Genomic DNA, 25,443 nt, shown 5'->3' with positions numbered 1-25,443 from the left:
TCGTAGTCAACAGCCAGCATGGCTGGTCTGGCCAGCTTGGACTGTAAATAGCTTACAGGATCATTTGGGATCAACTTATGATTCTGTGCTGCGCAGATGTTACATAAGGACATGGACATGTTAAGAAGGTTATTTTGCGGCTGTGGTTTTAAGAAGCTCACTTTGCAATGTTGGGGTTTCTGGTTCAGTCCCACTGCTCAGCATCTTTGAGCATGTGTCTTCCTCTATAACCCTGGGTCAACCAATGGCTTGTGGCAGAATTAGGTAGACAGAAACTGTGTGGAAGCCCATTATGTATTTATCTATCCGCACACACGTATACAAGGCCATCTGTGTGTGTGTGTGTGTGTGTGTGTCACGTAAAAAGCACCATCCGACCGTGGCCATTGCCAGCTTCGTCTGGTCCCCGTGCCGGTGGCACATAAAAAGCACTATCCGATCATGACCGTTTGCCAGCCTCGTCTGGCTGTGCCAGTGGCACGTAAAAAGCACCCACTAAACTCATGGAGTGGTTGGCGTAAGGAAGGGCATCCACCTGTAGAAACACTGCCAGATCAGACTGGGCCTGGTGCAGCCTTCTGGCTTCCCAGACCCCAGTTGAACCGTCCAACCCATGCCAGCATGGAGAGCGGACATTAAATGATGATGATGATATAAAGAGAGAGAGAGAGAGAGAAGGCGCATGGCTCAGTTGTTAGAGCAGTGGGCTCACAATCATGAGGTAGTGAGTTCGATTCCAGAACTGAGCTGTGTGTTGTGTTCTTGAGCAAGACACTTTATTTCATGTTGCTCCAGTTCACTCACCCGCTAAGGCGGAGGCAATAATCTGTTTATATGTTTTCCAAAGAAGCAAATTAATTTGGTGTATCTTACAGTATATATTTCCATGATTGTCTCAACTCTGTCATCTCTTCCCTGGTATCGGCCTTTGCCTTTCCCTTGGTTAACATCATTGGCATGGAGAAGGAAGGGTGGTGTTCATGGGTGACTGCTGGTCTTCCATTGTCAGCCTTGCCTGGAGTTGTGCCTCAGAAGGTAACTTTCTAGGTGCAATCCCTCGGTCATTTTTATGACTGAAAGGTGGGGTCCTATAAGACAAAGCTTCATCTAGGATTGAACCTACAACCGCTAGATGAACACTAACTCCTGTGCCTTCACAAGCAACATCCTCGATTTTATAATAACAGATGGTATATAATTATATATATAATTTTGAAATTAGAGAAATGGGAGGAGAGGTAATTAACAAATTCCAGCTGGGTGAGAAAAGTATTTGGTGGTAGTGGTGGTGACGGGGAATTGGGTTTTTTTTTTTTTTGGTTCACTTTTTCTTGTTTACTTTTGTTGTTTTTCTCATGCTCAAAAACAGAAAAAATCTAATTCCACGCTGAGTTAATCTGCAGGAAATTTGGTTTTGGTTTTGTTTGTTAGTTTGGGGTGAGGGAGGGAGGGGGGCTGTAAATAGATTTTTGTTTATATTAATAATGAAGTTAAAAACCTATTTCTCATAATTATCATCATCATCATCATCATCATAATAATTCTTTATAATTTTTTTGACACAGGGCCAGAAATCTTCAGCGGGAGATGGAAGCCATTCATCTAAATCTCAGTGTTCGGCTGTTACTTATTTTATTTACCCGCAGAACACTGGCTCCACGAATCTAGTCTAAGAGGCCATGGTCAGTGACTATACAAGTCTGTGAGAGTGGACATTACTTCCTTACCAGTCTGACAGGCTGGACATTAAACCTTCTAACAATCAGTGATGGCACAGAAGGGAACTCAATGAAAAGTTCATTTCAATAACCAATTACTTAGACTTAAAATTTTTTAAACTATTAACCTCAGCTTCAGATACGAAATGTTTCTCAATAGGTGTAGGAGTGGCTGTGTGGTAAGTAGCTTGCTTACCAACCACATGGTTTCGGGTTCAGTCCCACTGCGTGGCACCTTGGGCAAGTGTCTTCTACTATAGCCTCGAGCCGACCAAAGCCTTGTGAGTAGATTTGGTAGACGGAAACTGAAAGAAGCCCGTTGTATATATGTATATATGTGTGTGTGTGTTTGTCCCTTCAACATCGCTTGACAACCAATGCTGGTGTGTTTACGTCCCTGTAACTTAGCAGTTCGGCAAAAGAGACCAATAGAATAAGTACTAGGCTTACAAAGATTAAGTCCTGAGGTCAATTTGCTCGACTAAAGGTGGTGTTCTAACATGGCTGCAGTCAAATGACTGAAACAAGTAAAAGAGAGATTTCTATGCTGTAAGGCAACAAGTTAGCAGAAGCGTCACCATGTCTGTCAGAATGATTAGGGACAAGTCTTCTGACTTTACATTCTGTGCTCAAATGCCACTGGGGTAGATTTTTGCCCCTCATCTTTCCAGGATTGATAAAATGAGTACCAATTGAGTACTGGGAGGAAGAGAACCAATATAATCGACTAGCCTCCCCAAAATTGCTGGCCTTGTGCCAAAATTTGATGCCAATATTTCTGTTGTGTTTTGATCTTTGAGAAGGCATGGACATGAACTACGTAAGTCTAAGAGAATGAGGACATTGGCTCCACAAGTCTAAGAGGGCATCCATCAAGTATCTTATTCCTGGATGCACACATTACCCCATGATGGACATAAGCTGGGATAATTGGCCTGGTATTATTACCTTTAGTTTGGAAATAGAGGATCTCAGTTCAAATTAAGCCTGGTATGATGAACACATTTACAAATAAGATACACAATGAAGATCTGAGATGAAACTAATCCAAAGCCACCAACTTTATGTTTCATATCTAAAAAGGAAGGTTAATAACCTGGAAACTAAAAAAAAAAAATTACATGTAATCTTATTACAAAACAACTAATCAAAAATAAATCTCTAAAGTGAAGAAGTTCCTTTGATATTTGAGATCAATGAAGAGGTCAGATAAGGAGAAGAAACCCCCAAAAGTTATCTAGAAGAGTTCTCAAGAGTTCTTAAAAAACACAAAAAAAAAACTAGCAAAACAAGATGTATGAAACTATGTTGACCTCCAGTTGAAACTGGTGATATAATAGTATGGTGAGAAAAAAATGGGAAATTATCTATATAAAGAGGTGGAGTAGCAGAAGGAGTCATTGATAAATAAGCTTTATATATCAACACAAAAGATAAAAAGCAAAGGAAAACACACAAAGTAAAAAACACAAAAACCTAGCATATCTGAAGTTTTGGTGACAAAAATACTAAAAAAAAAAAAATACAATTCCCACGACATAATTTGTTCTGTATTTTGATAATCTAAATATCTATGTAATATGCATTTGTACTAGGTTTTTATTTATTGTGATATAAAAAAAAAACCCATAAAAGTACTCAATACCTTGTGTTTTAAGGATGAGATAATCAAGGATTACAGGGCTGATTAAAGGAAATTGTTAAGATCTTCCAAACTTTGTACATATTATGTGGTGCAGACATACATGACGACGATGATCACGACATACAAGTTGGCAAAGTGAAACAAACTGTATTGTTTGAATGAAAGCATAAAGTAAAACATACTCTAATATTCAGCAGTCGTGTAGGCAGCAAGCTGGCAGAATCATTAATATGCCGGGCAAAATGCTTAACAGCATTTCATCCGTCTTTGTGTTCCGAGTTCGAATTCCGCCGAGGTCGACTTTGCCTTTCATCTTTTTGGGGTCGATGAAGTACGTACATGTTGAGCACTGAGGTTGATGTTGACTTATCCTCTCCCTTGAAATTGCTGGCCTTGTGCCAAAATTTGAAACTATTTAAGGTAGCATGCTGGCAGAATCATCACCACACCAGGAAAAATGCTTAGCAGCATTCTTCTGACTTTATGTTCCGAGTCCAACTGCTGCAGGGATCAATTTTGCCTTTCATCCTTTTGGGGTCAATAAAATAAGTACCAGTTGAACACTCCCCCAAAATTGCTGGCTTTGGGCCAACATCTGAAATCAGTGTTTAGCAGTTGTAAAATACCTTGATTTATTCAAGTTTTCTTTTATATATGGCTCCAACTGGGCTTGGAGTTATTGGTGCAGCAAATAAGAGGATCACAGATAGTCTTTTAGACCGAGAATGATACGACTCGGTCTGTATAGACGATCCATGTTGGCCTCCGCAGGTGGCTACGGAGGCCATCACCCAAGAAGAACTAATTGAGGTGAGGAGGACCTGTAATAATGAAGATTTTGTGTCCCTTCGTCTGGGCCTGCCAATGCAGGCTTTCCTGCAGGCAGCAGGAAACTTACTTAGGGGCCCGGACAAGGAAGATGAATGGAAAACGAATTTTTGTTTTTGGGAATTTTTATACTTGTATCTAATTACTGTATATTAATTTTTCTTGATTTTAAATTGAACAGTGTTTTCGAGGAGTTATCGGTCAGCGGGCACCAGTGCCCCTCCCATTTTTATTCATTTTTATCGTTATCGTCCTCATCACATTAATGTCCTTGTCCAGCCCGCAGCTACTTATGGCCAATCAAAAAGAAAAAAGATAAATAAATAAGAGGATCAAAGATTCCAGGCAGACCCAGTGGTTTGCAGCAACTAGGATTCAAGCAGGGTCTTGATCAATGTAGGCTGAGTGGGTCTAATGTTGAAAGACCTGAAACCACTGAGATCCCAGAAACCTAAGTGATGAAGCATTCTAGAGCGTCCGTGGGCTGTATCTTGGAACTAAAATACAATAATTTATGGGTTGCAAGCAGAAGAGCAAAAATCCAAACAATAGTGTAACTCTTCATTCTTAACATGTTCTGATAAGTTTAACCATGAATATTTTATTGCTGTTGTTTGTCACTGGAGGACACCTCTTCTCTTTACAGGATATATGTTCATAATTCATGTGATTCACCAGCATAAAAGGACTTTGAGACACTGCAGTGCTGCAATCTTGTAAAGCTACCCCACTGGGTTGATGAATTTCACAAAAGAAATTCTTGTTTATGCATGCACACATCATACATACATTATATATATCATCATCATCATTGAATGTCCGTTTTCCATGCTAGACACACACACACATATATTGGGTTGGTGCATAATTATTGCAGCTTTTTTTCAACAAATTTTATTCAGCAAAAACATACTCTATATTATGAGACAATTGCAAAAAAATGTTTTAAAAAAAATTCAAAACTCTGTAAAAATCTTGTACAAATTCATGGTTCAAAACATTGCTTACTTCTCACTCAACCTGATATACTGTAAAAATATTAATATGCATACATATATATTTTGTGTATGTACATAATATATATATATATTCCCCAGACTGCAACCCACTTGATTATGTGTGGGGTGCAGTAGAGCGAGAGACCAACAAAACTCCTTATAACACCAAAGATGAACTGAAGGCAAGGATTATGGCAGCATTCACCACCTTAAACAAGGAGACTGTCCAGAAGAGTCTGGAGGCCATAGTTGAAGCCAATGGCGATTTTATTGAATAAATTTACTCTTTAGTATTTCAAGATATGCTTATGCAACTTTGGTAAATATATCTGTTAAAATGAAATGTCAGTGTTGTTTTCATTTTTGCATGATTTTGAAAATATATTCACTGCACCTTGTATGCATACACACACAATCAGGTATGTATGATAACTGCATTTCCCATTGAATACTACTGAAGTGTGCTAGATTTTTGTTTACTTTTAATCAATGCAGTTTGCTGTTACAGGGTTTGTCAGCTTATAAATGTACTAAGTTCAAATGATTGTCACTTCTCTCACACTTAAACATACAATCACACCAACATGTTAGCAACAAAAATCAATGTACGTATTTATTTAGACACAAGACAGACAGGATTACATTCTAATCAAGGTTTTGATCAATCGGTTCTCTTTGATTGTCTATAGATATCACAGGATTTTTCCTTCTAGACTCAACGATGTACACAGTTGATAAAAAAAAATCCAACTGAATGGATCTGCTGTTTGGATGAACTGTCTTTAACCTTACACACATACACATTCAAACAAACATATATGGCATTAGGCTCAACTTCTGATGGTGTTACTCTTATGTCTTAGACTAGTGGGTTCCAACCACTTTTTTGCCTGTGGACCACTTTGATTCCTATTTAACCCTACTGGACCTCCATAGCTATTTGACGTTTAAAAAATCCCATTATATTTTTATAATTACGTAGTATTAAGTATTGTATTAAAAAAATTTAATATTTTATGTATTGTAAAACCAATTCATTGCACATAAATTTTATATGGACTCCCAAGGGCCATATGAACCCCAATTGAAAGACAGACCTACTGAAGCCCTTTTCTCACCAGGGGCCAATTTCTTCCAGAGGGAGGAGAATGAATCCTAGTACAAGACTGGTGCTTTACCAACCCAGGGAAGACAAAAAGGCAAAGTTGATCTCAGTGATTTTTTGCATCTAGAGAGCAAAAACCACAAGGCAATCTGGCACTCTAACAATTTTGTCAGTTCACTACTTTAACCTTTCAGCATTCAGATTGTTCTGTCAAATGTCATGATTATTTATTCACATTTTGTAGAATAAATTAAGCATTATCTTATAGCTTTGAGATGTTGATAATTGATGTGATTATTTTCAGAATGACATTGTAACAAGGGTGTGAAAGGCTGGATCTGGCCAGTTTGAACAAGAATATTTGGGCTGAATATGGCCGGTTTAAATACTAAAGGGTTAACATAAGCCCCCCAACAAAATATATGTCAACAGGTCACTGGGGGTTGGTTTTTTGGGGCTCACATGATGAAAGGAGTAACAGAGACACAGTATTTTATTGTGAGAGAGAATTGTAAAGTTGTGAAATAGAGCCAATCATATTTAATGTAGCATATCGAAAATTCCTTTGTTCTTTTATTTTTCACTTTATGCTAATGACACAACTCCAAATTATTCATAATTATAAATAATTATTCGTCAAGCCTTTTTGCCAATTACAGAAGAGCCAAGATGTACTGCTGAGTTGACGAGTTATCACACAGTGTGGAATGCCCAACGTCACAGAAAAGAACTGGAGCAGAGTTTTTGAGATTTTTTTTTTATAAAAAATGTACATTTTACATAGCATCAAATAAGGTATATTACATTGAGTAAAATGAAAAATTAATATTCATTGAATGATCTATAGTTGCCCTCACTTCCACCATGACCTTGAAGATGGTTCCAGAACCTGGTGCATGTGTTCCACACTATGTCCTTAGGAAGATCTTCGAATGCCATCTTGTGGTTGGTGTCTTTCTTAACTGGACCCCACACACATAATAATCCATGGGATTATTCTGTATAAATGAAAATATTTTTCTCCGTCTGGCTGCTTTTCTCTCTACAAAACGGAAAGTTACACGGCGGAACAGTCATTTTAACGAGTTGTATTTATTTATCACCCGAGGAGATACATCTACACCACCGGATGCTCCTGAACCAGTTGTTGAGTGTCCCACCCAAGAGGAATGTGTCGAAACAATTGTCGTGGTTAACAATAAATTCTCTTATATTCCATCTTGTGTCTTTCATTTGCTATATATATATATATATTTTTCTTTTATTTGTTTCAGTCATTTGACTGCGGCCATGCTGGAGCACTGCCTTTAGTCGAGCAAATCTACCCCTGGACTTATTCTTTGTAAGCCTAGTACTCATTCTATCAGTCTCTCTTGCCGAACTGCTAAGTGACGGGGACGTAAACACACCAGTATCAGTTGTCAAGCGATGTTGTGGGGACAAACACAGACACAAACATATACATACACACACACACACATGTATATATATATATATATATATATACACACATACAACAGGCTTCTTTCAGTTTCTGTCTACCAAATCCACTCACAAGGCTTTAGTTGGCTTGAGGCTAGAGTAGAAGACACTTGCCCAAGTTGCCACACAGTGGGACTGAACCTGGAACCATGTGGTTGGTAAGCAACCCACTTACCAGACAGCTACTCCTGCGCCTATATATATATATATATAAGTTCAGCAAAATTTAGATTCAAATGAATATGGTACTTAAGTCAGATGCACCAGAATTTTGTACGGTGTTATCCATATAAATCCATGGGGTGATTATAATCAAAGTAACCGGAGATATTCTTGTTGCTTACTTTGATTATATATATATAATGAAACTTATACATTATGGCAAATGGTATGCTTAGGGTCCAGACTGGAGAAGAAGAGTACAACGAAGGGTATATAGAAAACTTTGCTCTCAACTGGATATATATCAGAAATGTTAGTGGTTATATACACTAAGAAATGAATATCAATTTATCATTTAACCTTTGTATAAAGCAAAATTATCAAAAACAACTCTTTCACTTTGCTCAGCTTTCACTTTCTTCTAAACAGCCGTTCACTTTTTTGCTTTCGCTTCTGTCGGACAGACGAGATGGATGGGCTACGACTAGGAAGAGGAAGACGGCGGCGGGGAGTGGCCGACGACTGTAGCAGATTTCATCACATGGAATACAGTATTAGAAATGTTAGTGCGTCACAGTTACACAGTATAAGTGAGTGTACGCGCGTGTGTATTGTGTTATGTCTATGCGTGTTGCGTACGTGTTTGTATGTATGAAAGTGTGGGCAAAATAGCGGCTATAAATCTTTCTTCATGTCTCGGAATACAGGACGGAAGCAAGAAAATTATACAACAGGACGGTGAACTAGCCTTGTGCTGTCAAACACAGGATTCGGACATTTCAAGGCTGGGAAGAGGCGATGTGGAGCTGGATAACGGGATTTTTGAGTATTATTCATACAGGATACAGATGAAGATTATTTAGGGCTCAAAATCAAACGTCGTAGATTATGATTTTACAAAGAAATAAAGAAAAAAGTGGTGTGTGTGTGTGTGGTTTTTCTCTCCTTCGCTTTTGTAATTTTTTTTTAGTTTCGACCTACTTTTGAAGATATTTTGGCCCGATATTTTTATGTTTATATTTCGATCATATGCGTAACATAATTTCAATTTTAATATTATTATTATCATTATTTGTATATTCTTTTCTGAATCGTAATCTACGGCCCTAACAACATACACATCCGAAGAATTACAGTTTTCGGACCATTAGATAATTTCCAACTTTATTCTATAAAAATGCCAGATTTCGAGCACGTGGATGAATGGGAGTGTGTTACCTATGTCTATATATATATATATATATATATATATATAAATTTAACAATTAAGGATAAAATCTTAATAAGAAATCTTAACAAGAAATTATCAGGTAGTTAGCGTGAATAACCTCATAAGAGAAAAAAAATCTGAAAATGTTTTTCACTTGAAAATATTTTTTTATATTATATAGAGAGGGCTTTATTACACATAAATGCCACACACACACACTGTATATGTATGTGTGTGTAACACAAAAATGCAAAACGAATGAAGGCAAGGAGATGAATACGTGTGTGTGTAGGTACACATTCTACCCCTCTAAGAGAAGGGTCAGATAGGGAGAAAGAGAGCGATGATGGATGATATTAGGCAGAGGAAGTTAAACCACGCAACGAAGAGGACAGCAGAAGTTAGAGAGTGCTGGAGAAGAGAGAGATACACTATATATATATATATATATATATACATACATAATAAACACGAGGGGGTGTAAAAGACACACACGTGTTTGCTTTCAAACGCAATTTCTAATAGGTTAGATAACTGTGAAGGTTATTTTATATATCTATCTATATATCTATAAAAATATATACACACACATACATATACACACAGGTCAGTTGTAAAAAAGAAAAAAAAATAAATAAATGAAGAGGACATTCAAAGGACACGCCAACCAATGATGATATTTTTTTTAATGTTTTCTATAAATTTGAATATTCCAGATTTTTCTGGAACTTCGATCCTGTTTGAAGACTAACGAAAAGTCGGATCAATGAGAGGAATCTTTAACTTGGTCGACCGACCTCGTGGAAATAGCAGTAAAGTCGCCCTCAAATCACATCCAAGTGTTTTAAATGAGGTAGGGGTGGGATGTTCGACATGTAGTCCTATACATAACAAAAGCATTCCATGCGTGGACTATCCTGTCCTTTGAAGGACGTGATGGTCACGGATGTAATAAATATATTACCCAAGGAACTGGACATTTTTCTTAAACAACAAAAAAATAGAGTACAGGACAAATAACACAAGGAAAAAACCCCTTTATATATATATATATATATATATATATATATATATATATATATATATATATACACACACACACACACTGTATGTGCATGTGTGTGTAACACAAAAATGCAAAACGAATGAAGGCAAGGAGATGAATACGTGTTTGTGTAGGTACACATTCTCCCCTCTAAGAGACATGCATAAGCACAGGGTTTCGTCACAGACCATAAAAAGATTCACGAATGACCGAACGACATAAGGACAGCCTTTTTCTATCTGGAACAGATACTGAACAATTGCAGGTTAATTTATTAAAAGGAAAAATAATAAACGAAATGAGGAACTTCAATGTTATATTAATTAATACACACAAACGAGGAAACTATTAAATCAAAGTTATATTTATTGATAATAATCTCCACGGTGTGTGATAGAAATATCTTGGCGATCTTTCGTCTCTAGTAGACCTTTCCGTCGATTTCCGTAAAAAAATTTTTTTTTTATTTTACATATGGGCTTGCGGGAACTTTTGAAGTAATATACATACATATACACATACACCGAGTAAAAAATTTCAGTTATCTCTCTCTTTCACACATTACTCTCTGTCTCTTCACACACACTAACAAAAGCACTTCACTTACACAACATACTGTCTGTCTCCCACACCCCATCAAACACACACACACACATGTACATCAATGCTTCCCATGCACGGTAACTTCAAAAGAACTTCCCTCGTCATACAATCGCTTTCTCTTAGTCTCTTTCGCTCTCATTACTTCAAAAGTTCCCGCAAGCCCATATGTAAAAAAAAAAAAAAATTTTACGGAAATCGACGGAAAGGTCTACTAGAGACGAAAGATCGCCAATATCTTTAATTGTGGAAACCAAAGACAGGAAAACGGTTGTTATTTGAGTGAACAGAAAGAATTATGTTAAAAAAACATGCTCAGACAAGTAAATTAATATGGAATGCAGTGGCAATACATCAATTGTTCAGGTGCCAATACAGTTACTGGTGATTGACGGGCATATGGATTGGGCTATGAACAAAACCATAGGCATACCTACACAAACGTGCCCCCATCCTACCTTGTTACCTCAGAGCTCTCAGAATAAAAAAATGAGTATCTTTTTCAAATAAAATTTTCTACAAACACCTTTCAGATAGCGTAGATTACATCGAAATTTAATAATAATAATAATAATGAAATTATTGCATACAGTGCTCAGGCGCACCACAATGCGAGGGGGAAGAAAATGGTGGGCGGCCAACCATATAATTCTGACATGGTCACATTTTTTTTCAAAAGTTTAAGTTTCATTTTGTAATATATGTGATGTGTGCCAGTGATTGTAATCTACACCATCTGAAAGGTATTTGTGGGAAATTTCATTAAAAAAATACCGATTTTTCTGAAAGATATGGGAAAACAAAGTCAATCCGTGCGAGTTATCCGAAACTACCGCCTCCGAAAAAGAAATTCTTCACAACAAAATCCCTATATAATCGTAGTCAGCACTATGTGAAAGGTATTTGTAGCAAATTTCATTAAAAGATACCTATTTTTCTGAAACGTATGAGGAAACAAAGTCGAGGGGGGACGACGCTTGTAAAGGTATTCATTTTCGTTACATAGTGTCTACGAGTGCGTATGCTGGCGAAGGATTTAAAAAAACCCACATCAGCGACAGTCAAGGTGAATTAAGGTGGACCTGCTTAGAATTATGGCTTGGTTTGACTTTTCCTACACAACACAGTTATTATATAATATAAGTTATAAGATAACTTTGGCACATTTGTAAAGTACACCACACACACACATGATATAAAAAAAAAAGATCCGAAAGTATTCGATAATGAAACTTGTGTGAATGCCAAATATTCCAGTAAGTATTTGTGTACTTTCGTTTTCGATTTATCGATTTGTTCAAAATCTATTCGGATTTTTTTTTTTTTTTTGATTAACAACGTCCACAGAAAGTGTCTGATAAGGTCACTTTGTTTCATAATTGCCGGGCTATGGGAAAGCGGTTCGGGAATTTAGAATCCCGCTTCCCGGGCTAAACTGAACGCTTCTCCGTTGAGGAATAAATAAAATTAAAGTGAATAGTTAATTAAGTATGTTTGGAGTTTAGCTAGGACAAAACAAAACCGTTTTTAACTGTCTGCAAACATCAGTATATACTAGGGTATACAGTAATTTCTCGCCATATCGCGGTGTATTATTTAACCATATTGAAAGGCAGCGAGCTGGGAGAACCGTTAGCACGCCGGACGAAAAATGCTTAGCGATATTTCGCATGTCGCTACGTTCTGAGTTCAAATTCTGCTGAAGTCAACTTTGCCTTTCATCCTTTCGGGGGTCGATTAAATAAGTACCAGTTACGCACTGGAGTCGATGTAATCGACTTAATCCGTTTGTCTGTCCTTGTTCGTCCCCTTTGTGTTTATCCCCTTGTGGGTAGTAAAGAAATAGGTATTTCGTCTGCCGTTACGTTCTGAGTTCAAATTTTGCTTAGGTTGACTTTGCATTTCACCCTTTCGGGGTCGATAAATTAAGTACCAGTTACATGCTGGGATCGATATTATCGACTAATCCCCTGCCCCAAAATTCCAGGCCTTGCGCCTATAGTAAAAAGGATTATTTAAGCTTACGTCGATTCCTCCGTGGTGTTGTTTTGCATTTATAATGAAATAAATACATACTGTATTGTTTCTACTTCGCGGGTGGTTTTGAAACATAACAGCTGCGACAGTCGAGAGATTACTGTATATCAGAAATGTAAATTATTAGCAGGGGTGGCTGTGTGGTATGTAGCTTGCTTACCAACCATATGGTTCTGGGTTCAGTCCAACTGCGTGGAACCTTGGGCAAGTGACTTCTACTATAGCCTCGGGCCGACCAAAGCCTTGTGAGTGGATTTGATAGATGGAAACTGAAAGAAGCTCGTCGTATATATGTATACGTATGTGTGTGTATATGTTTGTCCCCCCAACATCGCTTGACAACCGATGCTGGTGTGTTTAGGTCCCCGTAACTTAGCGGTTCGGCAAAAGAGACCGACAGAATATGTACTAGGCTTACAAAGAATAAGTCCTGCGGTCGATTTGATTCGACTAAAGGCGGTGCTCCAGCATGGCCGCAGTCAAATGACTGAAACAAGTAAAGTAAAGAAATTAAAAAAAAAAACATGCGAATAAACATTGATTTCAAATTTTGCCACAAGGCCAGCAAATTCCTGGGAGGGAGTAAATCGTTTAAATTGACCCCAGCCCTCAACTGATACATATCTTATCGGCTCCGAAAAGATGAAAAGCAAAGTCGACCTCGACGGAATTTGAACTCAGAACGGGAAAACGGACGAAATGCCGTTAAGCATTTTGTCTGGGACGGTAACAATTCTGCCATCTCGCCGCCTTCAGTTCACGAATATATATTAAAAATACATCTCTCTTTCTATCCACCCATGTCTTTAGGCATCTATGCTAGAGTAAGAAGAATCGTGATTTTTCTCGGTAAAAATACAGCAGTGGGTTACCCCATTACCTTCTACTGGCTTATTTACTATTTGCTCTGCTCGTCTTGTGCTCCTCTGAGCTTAAACTTTGAAGCACAAGGCCTATTTAGACCTTAGACAGGAGGCACTGGTTTACATAATATCAGGGCATATTCACAAACCATTGGATCTATGCCACATACATCTATAGTCAATCCTACGTCAAGCTCGTATCTCTTAACCACAGAACAATTTTCTGCTATTAGTTGAGACCCTTGACAGGTACTACCACCCCGAGCCGGAGTAGATCCAGGAATTGTAGAGACTAAAGCATATCTCTATAGCCTTCGAAACTTCTAAATTTCGTGCTGGAGACTCGCCAACGGATGTGGTTTAATGTTTAGTTCAGGATATGTATTTATATCAGTTTAGTGCAAACAGGCATCGTTTTATCGTAGGCATCTCTGACGACGCTTTCACTTTCCTAGAAACTATCATTTTTTCAGTAAATAAATAAAATAATATTCACATCAACCACAAATTTTCAGTTTGGCAAAAAGCTTTCGTTTTAGGGCCAGAAATTTTCACACGGCGGGCAGTGACAGGGAAATTAAGTTCCTGACCTTCGCTCAATTCTATCCATTGACAATGCGTTCGTGTCAGGAGCTAACTTGTACTAAAATTGTGAATTTTGAGAGGGGAAAGTGATAACAGCTTAGTGAATGGGATATTAAGTACGTTTTCGTGTCTATTATAGAACCATCTTGTACTTTAACTGTGAAAATTGTAGGATGGCGTCAACAAGAGACATACAGCTGCCTCTTGAAATCATGGGAAAGGAAAAGGGTATCTTTTATTTGTTTTTGTTATTGCACTGTGGTCATACTGGGTTACCGCCCTGAAGGGTTACTCGAACCTAAGTACTTATTTTTTTTAAAGCTTTGTATTTATTCTATCAGCTTCTTTTTGCTAAACTACTAAGTAAACAAACCAGCAACGGTTGTCAAGTGGTAGTGGGGACAAACAGACACACACGCTTACACACAAACATTATGTATATATATATATGTGTGTGTATATATGCCAAACATTATGTATATATATTAGTTTATAGAAAAACATAAATCTGGAGAAGCACACTCTAAGATCTAAAGCAGTTAATACTATAATGGGGCAGAGGTGGATTCGGAGTATTAAGGGCACTCGGGCATAACTGTTTACCGGGCCCCCTTGAATGTGCGTTTTAGTAGAGTTAACATATACAGTGCGGGGCCCTCAGAGCTCTGGCCCTTCGGGCAGTGCCCTACAGACTGACGACTCAGTCTGCCCCTGTAGTAGAGTAGGCCGGTTTATGAAGTTACCTTCGGTTTCTCGCTCATAAGGAATTTAGCTTTATGGCATATCTTCAAACCCCAAACACTGCTGGCCTGAGACGTCTTTAAATTATTTTAAAGAGGTCTCAGGCCAGCAGTGTTTGGGGTCTGAAGATACTCCGTAAGGCTAAACCTCTTATGAGCGAGAAACCCAGGGTAACCCCATAAACCGGCCTACGCCACTATATGTATGTGTGTGTATTATATAAATACATATATATACATATAAAGACCCCCTTCGGTCATGACTGACCACGGGATTGCACCTAGAAAGTCACCCTCCAAGGCACAAGTCCAGGCAAGGTTGTTTATGGAAGACCAGCAGTCGCCCATGCATACCAGCCTCTCCTCTCCACACCAGTGATGTTATCAAACTCATTTCTACAGCTGAGTGAACTGGAGCAACGCGAAAAAAGTGTCACACACACACATACGGCCTGGTACGAGAATCGAACTCACTACCTCATGATTGTGAGCCCCACGCTCTAACCACTGAGCCATGCGCCTTCATCCGCATGGCTGAAACGAGTAAAAGAAGGCGTGGCTAGTGGTAAGAAGCTTGCGTGGCACCTTGAGCAAGTGTCTTCTGCTACAGCCTCAGGCCGACCAAAGCCTTGTGAGTGGATTTGGTAGGCGGAAACCGAAAGAAGCCTGTCGTGTGTGTGTGTGTGTGTCTTTATATAGTGCGTAACTGGTGCTTATTTAATCGACCCCGAAAGGATGAAAGGCAAAGTCGACCTCGGCGGTATTTGAACTCAGATCGTAACGGCAGACGAAATACCTATTTCTTTACTACCCACAAGGGGCTAAACAAAGAGGGGACAAACAAGGACAGACGAACAGATTAAGTTGATTACATCGACCCCAGTGCGTAACTGGTACTTAATTTATCGACCCCGAAAGGATGAAAGGCAAAGTCGACCTCGGCGGTATTTGAACTCAGATCGTAACGGCAGAGGAAATACCTATTTCTTTACTACCCACAAGGGGCTAAACAAAGAGGGGACAAACAGATTAAGTTGATTACATCGACCCCAGTGCGTAACTGGTACTTAATTTATCGACCCCGAAAGGATGAAAGGCAAAGTCGACCTCGGCAGAATTTGAACTCAGGACGTAACGGCGGACGAAATATAGCTACACATTATGCCCGGCGTGCTAACGTTTCTGCCAGCTCACCGCCTTAACGTGTACAAATAATACAAGACAATTAGAAAGATATGGCTGCGCATGCACACATATGCATGAATCACTAATGCTAACATGAATTGGACCATATAGTTCAATGAGATCACGGGTTTTCCCTGATCAGGCTATAATGTATGTTGTTTACGTAATTTGATAAGTTTATTCTTCAGATCTATCAGTGTTTTTTTCCTTTCTATTGTTCCTGAATCACTTGTTTATATAAAAGTTCTGCTTCAACGTTAATGCCTTTGTTTTTACGTATACAAGTGTTGCGCGAGTAATGTCAGAAAAAGTTATATACAGTAGTATAAAAAAATTTTAAATGGAGACGGAAAAGCTAAAAAAAACAACCAATCTTATATGTATTTATTAAAATGTATTTTGTTTGCGTGCGTGTGTGTGTGTGATGTGTTTATAGATCGAGGTTAACCTTGATCACCAACACGAGACGAGCAGGGCAAACCTGTTGATCAGTGTTCCAATCATAACCGAATCTAGTCAGGCGCTGCTTTTGCTGTCAATAGCCACTGCGTGGAGGACTGGGCATCCCGTCGCTGATGATGTACAGGCAAGCGCTGAGGCTGCGACAGACATCTCCAGAGATTACTTGACGGTGAACAGATACAGTTGCCTATAGCTCGTCTCCTTAACACAGTTCTAGTCTTGGATCAAGTGAAGACTGAGACAGGACATTTAGTATGTAGAATGTTATCGTGCTCACAGCCCTCTACCAATCGAGCAATAGCCGGAGGTGGAAATTTCACGTTGGCGTTTACGAGATGATTGGGGGAGAGCAAAAGCGATATCGTTCTCTGGGAATTTCTGAGCGTCGATGGAAATCAAACACCCGGTTTGTTCAGGGCTTTCGAGCCGGAACTTATGGATCCGAGATAAACTCTACAAAAAAGAAAATACTGTAAGCCAGGTCTGCCCGAGATACGCACAGGAGACGAAACCGTTTTGTACACATTGCTCACTTGTGGAGTTACGTCGAACAGCTGCCATCCCGTGTTGGACAGATCTGGCTATCAGCTGAATTCATAATGAAGATCGTCCCGCCACCTTCCTTTGGCTGGAAAGGGCTGACAGTTTTTGACTTGTAGCTTTGGAGGAAGAAGTTGTGATGGATGCGATTGAAAGGCCTGAAGGCAGGGACCTTCTTCTTTGGTCAGCTTTTGCAAGTTTTACTTGAAAAGGAAAATAAAGTTAGAGGACCAAATGTTGCCTCCTAGCAAATATCAGAATGGTTAGCATGGTCCGAGTGAACGGGCCTACACTGAGCATGCACCTGTACATTGGAAAAAGATAACTGGAAGAGGGCATTTTGTCTTAGTGTTCAGAGTTACCATGGCTGTGAGGTTTCCTCAAATATTCACCCAATGTCTCCCCGCTTTGGGGGAGTTTTCGTTTTCTGTTTGTTTACATTTTTTTACTATAAATTCTACACTGAATCGTCCTCTGTCATTTTATCAATGATAAACAACGAGGCTGGAACATATTAATGCAGCATATGGGGATCGGACAATAAGCGTAAGCCAGTGTCAACGGTGCCTCCAGAAATTACGAACCGGAAACTACAACCTAGAAGACGAGTCTCGTCCTTGAAGATCTATAGAGCTCGACGAGAACATCCAGCAAATCCCGGTGGAACAAAATCCCATTGTAACTGTTGAGGAACTAGCAGAAAAGCTTGGATTTGCTCATTCAACCATTCATCGACACCTGCGTACAATCGGAAAGTCAGCAAACTGGGTCAATGGATTTCTCACAAACTTTCCGAGTCTAATCGTACGCAGAGAGTGAATGTGTGTTCTTCTTTGCTGTTATGTCTCACAAATGAACCTTTTTTCGACCGAATAGTGACTGGTGACGAGAAATGAGTTCCCTATAAAAATGTCAAGCGCCGAAGACAATGGGTAGGGAAAGGAGAAACACCGGTACCCCATGTTAAAGGTCTTCACCCACGTAAGTTGTTATCTGTTTGGTGGGATATGAAAGGTTTAGTCCACTTTGAACTCTTAAACCTAAACCAAACGATAACAAAGGAGTGAACGGTTAGAAACCAGGTTGGAATGCTTTTCTATGAGAGTGGGGTGGTTAAGAAGGGAAGAAGCGACAGGTAAGTTGATGAGATAAAAGTTTGAGTGTATTTGTATCTGGAGACGTCAGGATTTGACCTCGGAATTCCAACTATGAACTCCACACTGGATTACCTACTGTCCGGGTCATTTTTGTGTATATATATATATATATATATATATAATATGTATATATATGCATGTATATATACGTAAAATTCATATGTAATATCCACGAAAACGAGTATATATGAAGGGGTGGTGCAGAAAAGTTCCTGGCCTTAAGGGTGTCGCGAACGGCACGGTTGGAGGCCTAACCTTCCGAGTTCTTTCACAGGGCTTAAATTTAAACTGAGGGGCCGCTGCAATAAGTGTGTGAATCTGAGAAGGAAATACGTTCAATAATAAAATCATAATTAACTGATCCTCCTGTATTTTCTTTTCCCCAAAGCCAGAAACTTTTCAGTTACCCCTCTCTTACATAATACACACGCGCGTACGCACATTCAGAAGTTATATATGAATGAGAAATAGAATAAGGTAGGCTGAAAGCAGTTGTGGAGCATCGACACTGAACTTAAGTGGTAATAACAATACAGAAGATATCAAATATATTAAAAAATAGCAGTGAAACGAAACCTGACACTTCGGTATGGCATCTCAGATGTACCTTGCGAGGAAGAAACGGTAGTAAGAATGAAGGAAGAAACAAAAGATAGATAATAACACGAATCTATGTGCTGGACTCTTAAAAAAGCTGATAGAGAGAAAAGACAGTTTCCAACTTTGGTACTGTTGAAGAATTCTGAGAATTAGTTACACAGAAAAAGAGGACAAAGCCATTTGCGTTGGACGAAACTAGAATTGAATGGAGTCTTGTAAAAAAAAAAAAGCACAAAACTGGACTAGCGAAAACTTAAGATATTTTGAACGTGTCACAGGGTAAATAAAATGGTCTACAAAAGTTGTTGGTTGTTGGAAAAGCTCCTGGAAAAAAAGCCAAGAGGAAGACTTAATAGAAAAAAAAAAACTTATGACATAAAAATAACAAGGTGTAACAAGAGCAGCAAATCAAATATATATACATGGGAGACAGAGAAGGCACATCGCAAGCAGTAGAGAGATATACCGGTGGATATAGAGACAGGTGAATAGATGGATGAGAGAGAAAAAAAATGTGCGTGCGTGTATGAGAGAGAGAGAGGGTTTTATCTGGTAAATTATATAAAAGCATAAACACATCCGCTGACAATAACTAGTTGGCATTACGTAAGTGGAACAGTGCATGTGTACGCGCCCATTTCATACATTTTAGTGCGATGCACGAGGTCATCCTTTATGTTGAGGAAGCCCCAGATATCCAGAAATGCGAGATGTGTGCTAGTTGTAAGAGTAACTAGCAAGATATACAAAAGATATCTATCTAATAACACACGTAGAATTACTGGTTCTATATATCTTGACTATTTCATACACACATAAACTACACACTATTTATATATACTTACACACACAAACACATATATCACACATACATTTATACATCCTGCAACAAAAATAAAAGTACGATGCCGTTTCCACAAAGACATCAGGACAAATTACTGTACAGAAAGTTTACGACATACGAATATGTAATATTAGTTATTAACATAAGCCCAATATCACAAGTCTCTTAAATGATCCAATATTTATTAGTCTGGTATCTATTTATAAGCGGGGTAACGTAGTCCTGGTAACATTACATTTAAACAAAGAACTAGATAATCACGGCCATGGAAAGCCCTTTCAACACAGACCTACTCAATCAAGGTTGGTCTGGGGTTAAATATCTCCATCGTCAGTGAATGCACGAATGCCGTAGTCGTTCGAGCTGCCAGAAATAGCAACCAATCTTCTTCGCATCATATCTTACCGTCTCAAAGAACCACTGGATTATGTAGTCGTCGAAACTAAACGAAATGGTTATGGCTAGAATGATATTGATTAAAGTCAGTTCGATTAGGACAGACCCAGAGAGAGATAAAACAACACTAGACGGATGGATAGTTAACGAAGTCAACCCCAGCTACTCAACCACCTTAAAGCATTTGAACTCAAAAGTAAAGAGATGAGCAGTGATGACGATTTCTTAAATTTGGCAGGAGGCCAGAAATTGGAGGGAAAGAAATAATCGATTATTTGATTCCGTACTTCATTGGTACTTTAAATTCAGAACTTAAGAGAACCGGAACAAATATTGCCAGGCATTATTCTGCCCAATCAAGTGCCTTTGTAATAAAGAATAAAAATTTTAAAAATATTGATTTTCATAACAACAGTCACAAGGCCACAGATTGAGGAAGGAGTTGGGAACAGGCGATTTATCAAACACTCCAGGTGTTGGGGCTAGTTAATTTATCAGTGGCAATTAGGAAGTTAGAACTAGGTGGATGGATTGTAGTTTTGAACATTTAGCGCCCCAAGAACAAAATGGGTGCATTATTTAATCGACCAAGAGAAATGAAAATCCAAGACGATCTTAGGCAGAATTCCAATTTCAGAATGAGGAGGGAATAAAACTAATTAGGCTAAGTATGACGCTTTGCTGGGCATCCCTGTCGATTCTGGCATCAACTAAAAATACACCCACCGAATATATAATAAAGAGTGCAAAATGGTATATTCCAAAAAAAAAAAAAACCACTTACAAAACGAACGACCTTAACAGAAGGATGGGTATATATGTGTGTACATACATATACACACATATTCAATTTTTAAAATGTTACAGTTTGTCAACGAAAGAGAATACTCAGTCCTTGGTATAGAGTATAGTTTATTTCAGGCTTTAAAGTACGGGATACCCATATTGGGTACGCCTTGTATATATATATATATTAAATATAAGCATTTAGCACTGAACAGAGACATAAATGGATTATTTTATGTATTGGTTACTCAAGACGCTTGACACCGTTCTCAACGCTTCCACACTCCAATACACACACACACACACATATTGTTCGATATTATTATTCATGTTTTGTAATGTCCAATTTTATTTTTGTCGGCCCTGATGACTAATAAAGAAAGGATATTATTATTATTATTCATGTTATTAATATTATAAAGGATGGTGGCTTGTCAGAATCGTTAAAAAATCGGATAAAATGCCTTGTGGTATTCAGGGTTCAAGTCCGGCCTAGGTCAGTTTCGCTTTTCCTCTTTTTGAGACCAATAAAATAAAGTACCCTTCAAGAAGTGGAGTCGATTTGATCGACTTACACCTCCCACCAAATTTCATGCCTTGTACCCATATCTATTTATTTAGCACGATTCATTTTTGATGGGGTCCTATTTAGAGAGGGCACATGAGTGAATGACAGGGTGTGTGTGTGTGTGTGTGTGTGTGAATACAAATGAATGATAGAATGGGTGAGTGTTGAATAGAAAGTGATATAGGGTGTTATAGATGCTATCATTATTGATGTGACGACAGTGTACTACAATCGGTATATTTCTTCGCTCGTAAGCAGAGCCTCATAGTTGGACAAGGGATTTGGGATCCGTTATACAACCATTACGAGCTTGATGTATTTTTTAGAAAGGATCGGAAGCGAAATATATCAAACGGCCCTGGTACTTCAATATATTACAATATTTTATCATTTGGGTGAAGGATGAAGTTGACCTCAGCATGATCTGAACTGAGAAAGTAAAAGAGCCAAAACAAATACCAACGCTTCGATTCTGCCAAACCACATCGCGCTAACAAACGATTACTAAATATGAATATTACAATAAACCACTCACACACATACATATAAATTTATCTTCGGTAAAAATTTACCCTATCTTTCTATCTATATATATATATACACACACACATATATATACATTTATATATATGGAGATTTTTTTTATTAGATCAGCAGACCTGTGATCAAATGACTCGCAGCATGACAATCCACTTTTGTTTCCAGTCAGAGGTGAATATATAATACTGGTGGCGGGGGCTAATAAAGCTGTTTAGTTCAGGCAAACACCGAGTAGACTTATGATAAAAATAAAAAAAAAGCATTCCAGCCATCGCAAACGTCTTCTTCCTACACTTTTAGAAAATCTATCATCCAATGTGTCTTCTCTTCCTTAATGAAGACAGTGGTGGAAGGAGTTGGAATCTAAGAGTTGGCTGCTACTTCTAACGGATCGAACACGTGCTATATATATACATATATATAGCTATATATATATACAGTATACATAATGTATCTGACATTACATTATCCAGTGTGTCCTTGTTTCATGAAGATAATAATTAGTAGACTGAGATGCGAGATTTGGCTGTTATTTCTAGCCGATCTAATATCCGCTTAGAAGTTCGCTCCTTCGTGGGAAATATGCGAAAGCCCAAGTAGGATGTGTAAAGAGAAGAACGTGCCGAATGTGATGGAAGGAAGAAAGGTTATTTGTCAGTAAGTAACAACGATAATGGTTTAACGATGATGACACTTACCTGGCAACGACACACCACATCGGCCGACGTAGCAAGGATGTCGACCACTTTTCCCTTTCCTTCGTCTCCCCATTGCGTTCCTACAACAACAGTGACCAGATCGTCGTTGGTCATCTTCGGTTTCTTAGTCTTCGTCTGCTGCTGCTGTAGGCAATCTACGTCTCCATTGAACTCGGCTGCTTGTGATGTCCCTCCGTTCGTGTCCGCTACCTTATTAAAGCTCGAGTTCACCTTAGCTCTATCTAGCTCCATGACTGACTTAAACGGCGCGCATGCGTAGCTCGTTAGATATGGCGGGAAACTACGCAACGCGCGCTTTCAACCATTGAAATGCTTCTACTACTATACGCTTCTTTCTTACTCCCCCCCCCTCTCTCTCTCTCTTTCTTTCTTCCTTCCTTCCTTCCTTTCTTTTGTCTTCTACTCCCACCATAAACACGTAGTACTAGTTTATCCCCTGATTCATTTGCAGATCGAGCAGATTTACTTGATCAAAAGGCATTCCGATTATGACCACCCCATTTTCCCCACCAAATAGTTTATACCTCATTCAATGTGATCCTTTTTTAGACGGTAGAGTAATTTGAGAGAGATTTGGCTGTGATTTCTAGCAAGATAGGCGACCATTCAGAGGCTACACCGTTGGATCGTCTGTTGTTTATAGTTTCAAATCTTTGGTGAATAGGTACTCCAACCATGACTATCCTGGCTGTTTTATTATGGTTTTTTTTCCCCCAAAATATAATTCCAAGAGCACATCATCTGATGTCTTTGCTTTCTTAAGACCTGTGATTTTGAAGGAGATTTGACTGCTCAAATGACCGCGTAGGAGATTCTTTCGTTGTTTACATCGATAATTATACAAAGAAAAATCGAGCGTTCCTTTATATTTTCCTTTCCAATCCTGCTGAAGTTGACTTTGCCGTTCATTCTTCGTGGGTTCACAAATTAAAGGACAAAGTGTCGACTAAGAAGTCTATCGAAATTCTATTTACATTTCAGGAATGTTAGAGGACAAGCTGGAAGAACCATTACATATTTCTATTTCTTTACTGCCCACAAGGGGCTACACACAGAGGGGACAAACAAGGACAGACAAACGGATGAAGTCGATTACATCGACCCCAGTGCGTAACTGGTACTTTTTTATCGACCCCGAAAGGATGAAAAGCAAAGTCGACCTCGGCGGAATTTGAACTCAGAACGTAGCGGCAGACGAAATACCTATTTCTTTACTACCCACAAGGGGCTAAACACAGAGGGGACAAACAAGGACAGACAAACGGATTAAGTCGATTCCATCGACCTCAGTGCGTAACTGGTACTTATTTAATCGACCCGGAAAGGATAAAAAGCAAAGTCGACCTCGGCGGAATTTGAACTCAGAACGTAGCGGCAGACGAAATACCTATTTCTTTATTACCCACAAGGGACTACACACAGGGGGGACAAACAAGGACAGACAAACGGATTAAGTCGATTATATCGACCTCAGTGCGTAACTGGTACTTATTTTATCGACCCCGAAAGGATGAAAAGCAAAGTCGACCTCGGCGGAATTTGAACTCAGAACGTAACGGCAGACGAAATACCTATTTCTTTACTACCCACAAGGGGCTAAACACAGAGGGGACAGACAAACGGATGAAGTCGATTACATCGACCCCAGTGCGTAACTGGTACTTATTTAATCGACCCCGAAAGGATGAAAGGCAAAGTCGACCTCGGCGGAATTTGAACTCAGAACGTAGCGGCAGATGAAATACCGCAAAGCATTTCGCCCGGCGGGCTAATGTTTCTGCCACTGCGACAGGCAAAATACGCTCAGCGGCATTTCGTCCGACTCGACTTTGTTCTCCATCCTTTCGGGGTAGATAAAATAACATTTGACCGCTAGGGTCAATGTAATCCGTTAACCCTCTCCCACCGAAATTCCAGTTATTGCGCATATTTTTTTATCTTTCCCTTGCTTCAGTCATTAGATTGTGGCAATGCTGGGGCACCACCTTGAAGGATTTTAGCTGAACGACTCGACCCCAGTACATTATTTTTAGTACTTATTCTATCGGTCTATTTTGCCTAACTTCTAGTTAACGGGGACGTAAAACACCAACACCGGCTGTCAAGATATAAATGATAGAGAAATATGAACTTCATAAAGTTCATCATATTTCTTTATCATTTATATCTTTACATTCTCCTTATTCTTTTCTCATGTATATTACCTTATACTCTATGTAGTTTATGGTGACAAACTAAGGAGCTTTTACATGAATACTGCCGGATTAATTGAATCCATATACCGTGGAATATATATATATATACGCGACGGGCTTCTTTTAGTTTCCATCTACTAAATCCTCTCATAAAGCTTTGGTCGGCCCTAGGCTACAGTAGAAAACACTTGCCCAAGATGCTACGCAGTGGGACTGTGCATGCACACTAAGTTTTAACTGCTGGTAACAGCAGTATTTGGAAGGAAGGTGTGTGGCGTCTGATCGTCGAATTGACCATGACAAAGTTGTCATGGCGATACCTGCTCAGAGGCCTACGCGAAGTTGCAGAAAGTGTATGGAGAGGAGTGTATGAGCCGCATACACGTGTACGAGTCGTTCAGACGTTTCAAAAGAGCTGAAAAAATGTCAATAG

General features: G+C 39.0%; 1 protein-coding gene across 1 annotated transcript in view; it reads right to left on the bottom strand.

Moving 5' to 3' along the window:
- The window catches only part of LOC115217014 (adenylosuccinate synthetase isozyme 2), an 85,251-nt gene extending 62,160 nt beyond the window's left edge, over positions 1–23,091 (bottom strand). Inside the window, exon 1 of the mRNA XM_029786538.2 lies at positions 22,795–23,091. Coding sequence (XP_029642398.1) covers positions 22,795–23,046 — 252 coding nt within the window. The 5' untranslated portion in view covers positions 23,047–23,091. The remainder of the gene's footprint in view (positions 1–22,794) is intronic.
- Between the last annotated feature and the right edge of the window lie 2,352 nt (positions 23,092–25,443).

The sequence above is a fragment of the Octopus sinensis genome, linkage group LG11 (assembly GCF_006345805.1).
Source record: "Octopus sinensis linkage group LG11, ASM634580v1, whole genome shotgun sequence".
NCBI classification, from domain to species: domain Eukaryota; kingdom Metazoa; phylum Mollusca; class Cephalopoda; order Octopoda; family Octopodidae; genus Octopus; species Octopus sinensis.
Note: the sequence above shows the minus strand (reverse complement) of the source record. Positions and strands in the feature narration are given on the sequence as shown.